The sequence below is a fragment of the Enoplosus armatus genome, chromosome 10, assembly GCF_043641665.1.
Source record: "Enoplosus armatus isolate fEnoArm2 chromosome 10, fEnoArm2.hap1, whole genome shotgun sequence".
Lineage (NCBI taxonomy): Eukaryota > Metazoa > Chordata > Actinopteri > Centrarchiformes > Enoplosidae > Enoplosus > Enoplosus armatus.
The window spans coordinates 21,453,633-21,462,374 of NC_092189.1; the positions used below are offsets into that span (position 1 = coordinate 21,453,633).

The 8,742-nt window shown below is 38.8% G+C and overlaps 1 protein-coding gene across 1 annotated transcript; it reads left to right on the forward strand.

Moving 5' to 3' along the window:
* The first annotated feature begins 332 nt into the window (after positions 1–332).
* Positions 333–7,698, forward strand: adad1 (adenosine deaminase domain containing 1 (testis-specific)). The gene is made up of 12 exons (XM_070913607.1): positions 333–507; positions 636–770; positions 1,314–1,481; positions 2,186–2,257; positions 2,973–3,098; positions 3,339–3,462; positions 4,676–4,846; positions 5,155–5,230; positions 5,385–5,541; positions 6,545–6,779; positions 7,131–7,263; positions 7,585–7,698. The coding sequence occupies exons 1-12, from the start codon at positions 333–335 to the stop codon at positions 7,696–7,698; spliced, it is 1,686 nt and encodes a 561-aa protein (XP_070769708.1).
* The last annotated feature ends 1,044 nt before the right edge of the window (positions 7,699–8,742 follow it).

The window sequence follows — 8,742 nt, forward strand, 5'->3', positions numbered from 1 at the left end:
TAAATTTACAACGACAGAAAAAAAGCAAATTGTAGTGTTTACATTTCTGCCGATAACCAAGCCTATCTAAGAATATTTCAGTTTTTACCATATTTTCGAATATACATAATTATACCACTTGCTATCTAACTGGTTACAGCTGGTCACACTAGGCCACACTATGCCCTTGAACCCTTCTAAGTAAGTCTTCAGAGATCATTTTGGGAACCCTAGCTAACATGTCGGCCTGTGTTTGTCACTATGATTCAATCTTTTTTGTGGTGTGGTTTCAAGTCAATCACGGAGTTTAGTTTGGTGTTCTCTTCTTTTCAGTAATCGTGAAAGATTTCACGATGTTTCCAGCTGGTGGATCATTTCGCGGTTCTAGAGGAGCCAGTTTTGCACAAATCCTCATGAAGAATTTGCCCACAACGCCAGGACTGACTGAATCATATGAACCTCTGTCTACCTCGACTGGTCCTAGCAAACATGCCTTTGACCAACAAGTGAAAAACACTTTCAAACCTGGTGAGATCCAACAAATCTGTCAGCAATATCACTAGCGATAATTAGTTATGGTTTTTTTGCTTGACAAATCTATAAAGGCGTAAAATTTCAATCTGCCCTTTCTGCGCTTCCCTATTTCACCAACATAGGTCCTGCTTTCAAGCCAAAAGCCTCACCTGAAGTGCTGATTGATAGATACAGGCAAGGCGAGACGAATGCTGTGTCTTTACTCCATCAGCTCGCCCAAATTTTGCAGTTCCACCTGGAAATAAAGGAGACCACAGGTAAAGCTCCTCAGCATGTTTGTGTGCATTCAAACTGCCTTCAGAGACCACTACTGTTGTTATTGCTCGGTGGAAGCCTGTTGATTAATTATACTTGATTTATGCAAAAGATTTATATTGCCTGTGCCCAAATTCTTATCTGGGTCTAGGTAATTAATTATTGCAGTGATTCAGACGTATTTGGGACTTATCTTGCAACAAACAATTATTTTCAGAAATAGTGTCTGACAACCAGAATATTGATAACTAATGTATCAACAGACATTTTGAGTATTTTGAACACTAAGTAGATTTTTAAATTTAGTCAAATGCAATTTCTTGAACAGTGACAATTTCTAATATAGTAAATTAGCAATGGATTCCTATTCTTATGTTGAATGTAGAGTAAAACACAACAAAATGTATCAGATTTGAATTACCAGTCTTATTTGCCCCGCCACAGTTTCACAATGAACCAACAATATTTTTACACTTCTCTTAATAACATATTATGCAGCCAGAGCTGAGGGTCTTCAATACATTTCTTGACTCCTGTTTTCTCAGGAAACATACCAGGGTTTTATTTTGCCTTTTGTGTGGTGATTGATGGGGTCCAGCACAAGATTGGCATGGGAATAACCAAAAAGGAGGCTCGTCTCAAAGCGGCGGAGCTCGCTGTGCAAGACCTGCTGCCCACTTTGGAAAGTCTGAAGTCTGTCTTCCCTGAAGCAGGTTAGGGTCTCATACTGTCAAAGTATAATGTGTGTCTGTAGCTGACTTTGATTCCTCTGGTGCTGGTAAAGGTTGTCCTCATTTAACAGTTTGGTGTCCCTCCCTTGCACAATTAGTTTTGATGTTACAGCATAGGGCCCCTCGATTATGGCAAAAATCATAATAATAATCAATATTGACATCACGATTATTTACCACGATTACTCATTGACTTTGGAAACAACATGCATTTATTGAACTGAGCATGTACTAACATCGTCCATGAAAGACGTTTCTTGCTACATTTAGGCATTGTTGACAGTGAAATCATGAAAGAAGAAAATTATCTGAGAAGGAAGTGAGAGGGTGCATTTGAAATGTTATGAAAGACCCTGTAATCTCAAAATCATTACTTAAAGGAAATACTGGGTAGACACTAGTTTTGGAAAGCAGAACTCATGTATGTGACCTGTATTTATACATGGCAGACTGGTTGAGCTTACATACAACAATGCCCTGTTAACAGTTACAATGAGAATAAAATAAAGAGGAAATAGACATAACAGAATAATACATAATAAACATGATACAGACTTAATTTAAGCAGTTAAAGGAGGGTAGAGGACAATTATCGAGATTGGTCAACAATGACTGTTTAAACTTTAAACTGTTACAATAGAACGTAGTGGCTCTTTTATTCATTTCCATGCCTGTTTTTTCCTTAGGTGTCCCTCCACCCCTGCCAGTAAAAGAGGAGCCCTCCATTTCTGACACCCGTCCTTGTAGAGCCATTCATGGTAATTCAGGATTTCTATATGACTCTCTCAAGTGCTGCCTTATTTGCGAGATGGCAGCATAGTATAACGTATCAATAAGAATTAAAAAAATGTTTAAGTAGGAAATACAGAGGCATGTTGCTCTTCAGTGTTTGTCACTTCATGCTGAGACACAAGCCATAAGAATAAGCAGCTTCAAATAATAAGACAGTGGGACAATTGTTTGTTCTTGTATTCTCTATAATGAAACATTTAAGTTCAAGTGCTGACATTAGAGTTTAATTTGAGGGTGTTGACATCCATAATGGATGAAAAGTGTAGAAATTGTAACCTGTTTGGTCAGTCTGGTCTTCAGCAAGTGAAACACACGTTCAGTTGGATTGAGGTCAGATGACTGACTTGTCCAGTGAAGAACATATCACTCTTTGGTCTCAAAAACTCCCTGGTTGGTCTGGCTGTATGTGTTGAATGATTGTGTTGGATAAAGTTGAAAATCAGCACTCCTAATCATTGTTTCAATCATGTGCTAAAGTACAGCCAAAACAACAAAAAATTGTCATGTTGAAATATTTGAGGGCCATACCATATGAAGCAAGGGAATATTGTACAAACACATGCTACCACTGAATATACATATCTCTGTACATGCCTTTCTCATCCAGGGTGTCTGTAATGAGCTCAATTAAAGCCCAGTAACATTTTTTTTCTTTTCTTTATTATTTGTCTTGCTGTTCAGAGAGGAAGAGTTCAGTTAACCTTCAGATTCCACACGCTGTCAGGGATCAGCTCACTAAACTGATGAACAGCCACCCAGAGTTCTCTGCCTGTGTAGGCACCACAGCAGCATTCATCATTCAGACTTGTAAGTGAGCTCTCGAATCGAACGTCTAAGGACAGAAGGTATTGAATGCTGAACAGATTGTAAAGCCCCCTATAACGAGCTATGAGATTGGATCGGAATGTCTGTAGTTGTGTCCTGAATGAATTTACAAACCTTACAATCTACATGATACAGTATAATTGCAATGCAAAAGAAGACCACCTCTTTGGTTGCTGATGATGACTAAATGTGTTCCTTTCAATAACTCTTCTCTCCCTCTAGGCAGTGAATATGAGGTGGTCGCTTTTGGCACCGGGAACTTCAATACCAAAGAGAGTGCCTCGTCCAGTGGACGGATTGTGCACGATTCGCATGCAGTGGTAACTGCAAGGAGGTCACTTATGAGGTTGGTTATAAACATAACCCTGTGTGTATAATACTTTGTTTGCATCATTTTATGCTTAGAAACAACATTATTTTCAACATTTGTCATGCAAGTGTTATTGCACTAACAGTGAAAGTATTATTTATCTATGTAAGGTAACGTTACTTGATACCATTTGAAGCACAGCGGATCCAAAATCTGTTTTTAGAATCAAGATAAATAATAATACATATTCTAGAAGCTTTTTTACTTTGTACAAACAATTTTGCAAATAATGGAAAATACTGAATTTCATGAACCTCTGAAGGGGCCCCAACATCAAGATTAAACACCAGTTTAAACACCTTCAAATACTGAGAAGTTTGTAAAATGTGGTCACAGATGACACATTTGTTGAATATATACCTTTTGCCAGTGGGGTAAGTAAGTGTACATAGACGCATATGTTGACCACAGCAGCCTGCAAATGTCCCTGAGAATGAGTCAATATGGCTGCATTTCCTGTTATTTCGTTAAGCAGTCCCCTGGTGCTCTGAGATCGCATGTATGTTACGTTATACCTGGTCAAATCTGATTGTCATTATTTACAAGTTTGAAATATGAATTCGCAATCAAGTCCATATGTTATCTGTGTATTTCAACATGTCTTGTGGAGAAGTCTTGTTGTCAGTAGAGACCTGCAAATCCTACATTATTCTAACTGGAAAAGTTAATTTCACGTGGCCTTGTCTGGAAGAGGTAATGAAGAAAATATCACAGTGGTGATTACTGTTCAACAAACAACAAAAACTGAAGATGGACAGTTTCAAAAATGCTTAAAATATCACATATCACCAATAACCACTAACATGATTCAACAAAATATGCTGTAATTTCACTAAACAGATGCCCTTTAAGGGTGCATGTATCCTCCTACTAAAATGTAGCAGATCTTTATTTAGCACTGGTGTCACATCAAAGCTATGTGTTTTATAGGGGGAAATGTTTAAAGGTTTAAATTTTATGATTTGTTTTTGTGAAGTAGATTTTAAGATTAAGAAACAATATTTTAGGAATATTTCATATTATTTTATAATGTGAATGTGAATTTTGGTATTTTGAGGAAACAACTGTTCATGGGGGAAGACACAAGATTACCATTGCTTCCTCTAATAGTGTTGGTCTTCACCTCTAGATGCTGTTACCACACAAATATCAGATGTAACATCATAATGAGCCATTCTCATACTGTCAGGTTTCTATACCGGCACCTGCTGATGTTCTTCAGCAAAAAGGCCAATCTGAAGGGGAAGTCAATCTTCCAGCAGACGAGCAGCAGCGTCCTCCTCAGCCTGAAGAGCGGCATCACCCTCCACCTCTATGTGAACCAACTGCCAAAGGGTGCCGCTGAGATCCCTTCCAAGCTGTGAGTGTTTGATTATCAGCTTCATCCTTTGGAGGTTCTTGCTGCTGTTTTCTCATGAGGTGCTGGAGATCAAATGATGGTATCAAGTTCTCGAGAAACTGAAGGTTAACGATAACCACGTATTGAGAGTAATGTTGTGATGATTTATTTACCCTATTTTAAGCGTTAATACACAAACAGCTGACATTAGTCATGATATGTCACGTAGGCTCTGGCATAGAAATCCTTCCTTGAACTTGCTCTGCTGTTGTTTGGCACTCAACCTTATGTTTTTGTTGCTTTTCCTTAGCTCTGTGCTCTATTCGCAGGCGCCTGAACCCGCTCTCCATTTCGGCATTGCAAGTCAACAATGAGATCAGCCTACACCTGTCAGTGGAGGGCAAGGTGTGCATCTAGGAGATTTTAGATGTTACTTTTATTGTATATGCAACAAAAGTTATGCTGACACATCACAGAGTCATAATATATATGGCATTGCAACTGTTTCCTGCAATATCTACAAGTTCCGTAACTACAAACTGATTTGTTTCTTTTGAAGGTGTTCTCAGTTTTCTCGTCGGCCTTTGATCACTCTGCCTCCAAGGTGGTCAGCATGTCCACCACAGACAAGCTCACTCAGTGGCAGGTGCTAGGATACCAGGGTGCCTTGCTCAGCCACTTTATAGAGCCCATCTATGTCCAAAGCATCCTCATAGGCAAGTCAACAAGTCAAATCATGCTCCTTAGATTAGGATTTAAGGGGTTTTCCTGCATAGTGAATTTAAAGGCAGTCACCCTATTCAAATTCCTTACCTTTTCCAAAACCTGACCATGAGCATTGCCTTAAATGCATCACCAGGTAACACTGCATCAAGTCTATATATTCAGATGTCTGATGTTTGCAGATGTTAGATTTTGAGCTGGTTGAGCATATCCTACTCAAGTTTCCATGTCAGCTTTCACAAAAGTGTTAGATGTGATTTCCCATATGACTGTGTCCTCTCCTCTTTTCGTAATCATTATGGCTATATGACCCACATTTGCCCGACCCTTAAAAGAGGGAAACTCCAAAATTTGTTGTATTTGATAGGTGTAAAAATGTAGCAAAGTAGAACACCTTTTTGTAAAAAAAAAACAAACTATTTAAAATTAAGATTACTGATTTAACAATGATGATGCCAGTTCCCGTTAATGATTAATGAAGCACAACTACATGACTGATGAATTTAATTATTACTGTAGTCATGCACACTACTAGATGACACTTTACTATCAGATTTCTGTGTCACAGGCCAAATCAGTTTCAGACACACACACAAAAAGCATTCAAACGGAGTACAAAATGACAGACTGCTGGAGTGCATTCCATTTTATACTTTTAACATTTTACTGTCTGACATATACAGATACCTGCCATTCTTTGAACAGTGTAAACCTCATGTTGCATTTCCTGAACAATGGCACATCACACTTGGCCCACACAGAACCCATCATATTGTTTTCCCACGATTATCTTGGCAACAGACAAAGACAAAAGAGTATCCATTTTATTGTTTCTATTCGTAAATGGCAAAAGCTGATATTCCACAAATAAAACACGAGATGGTCGGATCTAGAGTCAATATTCCACAATCCCCAGGTTGTAGAAAGACAATCAAGTATACCTGTACATAGGTATTTACTGAAAGATATTAACTTTTAAAATCTTAAAACCTACAGGTGACTCTGGCTGCAGTGGTGTTCGTGGCATGGAGATCTCTGTGAGCCAGCGCGTGGAGGGGATCACCTCCCAGCTGCCCATGTTCTACTGCATGATGAGGCCCCACATCAGCCTGGTGCCTTCTGTGGCTACCAACGTCACCAACAGTGGCAAATTAACCTACAGTATCAACTGGAGTGAAGGAGACAGTTCCCTGGAGGTTGTGGATGGCCTGGAGGGCAAGACCATAGAGGAGTAAGGATGACTATAGGAAGCTGGCAGTAGGCTGTCATATGTAACTGCCAAATTTAGCATGAAGCTATTCTGTCTGTCACATTTGCAAGGTTTCCATTTTCAAATTGGATAATGTTTATTTAAAATTCAAAAATCAGTAACATCACTTCAGAGCTTACCGTCCATCATAATTAATGAGAAATAATACATGCTAAATAGATGTGGATTAGTCATTTCAAGGTTTAAACAGCCTGGAGTTCCCTCGTCTGTCAGCTGTGTAGGCATTTACTTGCGTACAATGTTCTACTGTTTTGCTAGCTTTGTCTGTGATTACGTCAAAGCTGTTTCTTTACACTGATCCTCTTGTTGTAGATCTCCCTTTAAGAGTGGCTCTGCTCTGGCAAGCCGTCTGTGCAAAGCAGCGATGCTGCACCGCTTCAAGTTGGTGGCCAAAGAGGCCCAGAGGCAGGACCTGCTGGCCACAAGCTCCTACAGAGAAGCCAAGGTAACCTCAACAGCTCCCCACACCACCTGTGTGATGTTTACCAAAGTAACACTTCAACCTTGACATATGTTGCAACATTGATCCACTGACAGTCACTTATTTGTTAATCAAAAGCACACTGACTGTTTACAAGTAGTCTGTATGCAGTTCTTTTCATCTTCTGTTAACTGCAATACATTTTTGCAACACCATTTTCCCCCTAACTTCACTACATCATTTCACATTTAAAATGGGATTTGTGAAGACTGCTTTGCTTTAGAGAAGTTCTCTGTAAGGATTGTTGTTATTCATATTACTTCTTTTGTTATCTTGTCACTGAAGAGGATGGCGAAGCCGTACCAGGAGGCCAAGAACGTGCTGAGGGCGTACCTGTTGCAGCAGGGATTTGGTTCCTGGCTTGTCAAGGTTTCGGTTAGTGATAACTTCAGCGAGTGAATATACCCACATTATCACTGAGGGAAAAAGCTTAATTCTGGAAGCAGTTGCATTAAAAAATGCTGTAACTATCTTTAGTTTGCGAGAAGCACTTATGGCTGTGGGTAAGTAGTTTCTGTTGTGGTTCAGGATTAGTAAATCCCTGTTCATGTTTAAAGAGCAGTTTTATGTTTGTGAACTCTGTCCGTGGTCCTCAGGGTCTGGTTTTCAAAAGAGGAATACAAATACTATAATGTATAAAATAGCCATTTTTTTAAATAACTATGGGCCTTTTATCAGCAATCATCAGTTCTACTTCCTTCAGTTGACATACTTGTATATATACACTGTATATACTGACGAGAGTATGCACCATTTACTTTGTTTTACTGTTTAAAATAGTATTTTATGCTATTGTGTGTAATGGAAATTAGCAGACCATTTACATATTTTGATTTAGCACTTGATTCATGTAAAGTGCATGATTTGAGCTTTAGTGAGCCATGGCTAATGCAAGGATATAAATCAATAGAATAAATCAATCCAAGCTCAACTGCTGGAGTGCAGTACATGTTTATTTTGCAAAAATAAAAGGTAAAAAAAGGTAAGCACTTACCACTCATGTCATTACATCCTACATCCTCCAAAAGCTACAGAAATAGGACCACAGATACTTTGTAATAAAACGGGACAATCAAAACAAGACGTCAGGCATAGTACTGCCTAGAACATCTTTTTCACTTGGTCTGTAGAGCCCAGGGTACGATAAGTCCGGTAAGTGATCGGTTGTCACGATTCATATTGACAGATTTTGTAATGTGATTTATGATGATGTACTTTTGTTTGTGTGTCTGTCACAAGAAATCTACTAAAAACTGTGTGTCCATATTGCATGCACTTTACCCAAATCTCTTAGTTATTTGATTAAAAAAAAGACGTGTTTGTATTGTATGACATGTAGTGACCTCTAAGACAAACAACAACAATTTGCTCACACATTTAAGTAGTATTTGAGTACGTTTCCGAATGTTAACTGTGATCAACGTGTTCCACCTAGGACAGAAA

Excerpts from the sequence above, each read along its gene's own strand:
- adad1 (XM_070913607.1), top strand. The coding sequence starts at position 333 with ATGTTTCCAGCTGGTGGATCATTTCGCGGTTCTAGAGGAGCCAGTTTT. Across the intron at positions 3,463-4,675 it reads GCAAGGAGGTCACTTATGAG|GTTTCTATACCGGCACCTGC; the intron begins GTTGGTTATAAA and ends TCATACTGTCAG. Across the intron at positions 5,231-5,384 it reads ACCTGTCAGTGGAGGGCAAG|GTGTTCTCAGTTTTCTCGTC; the intron begins GTGTGCATCTAG and ends TTTCTTTTGAAG.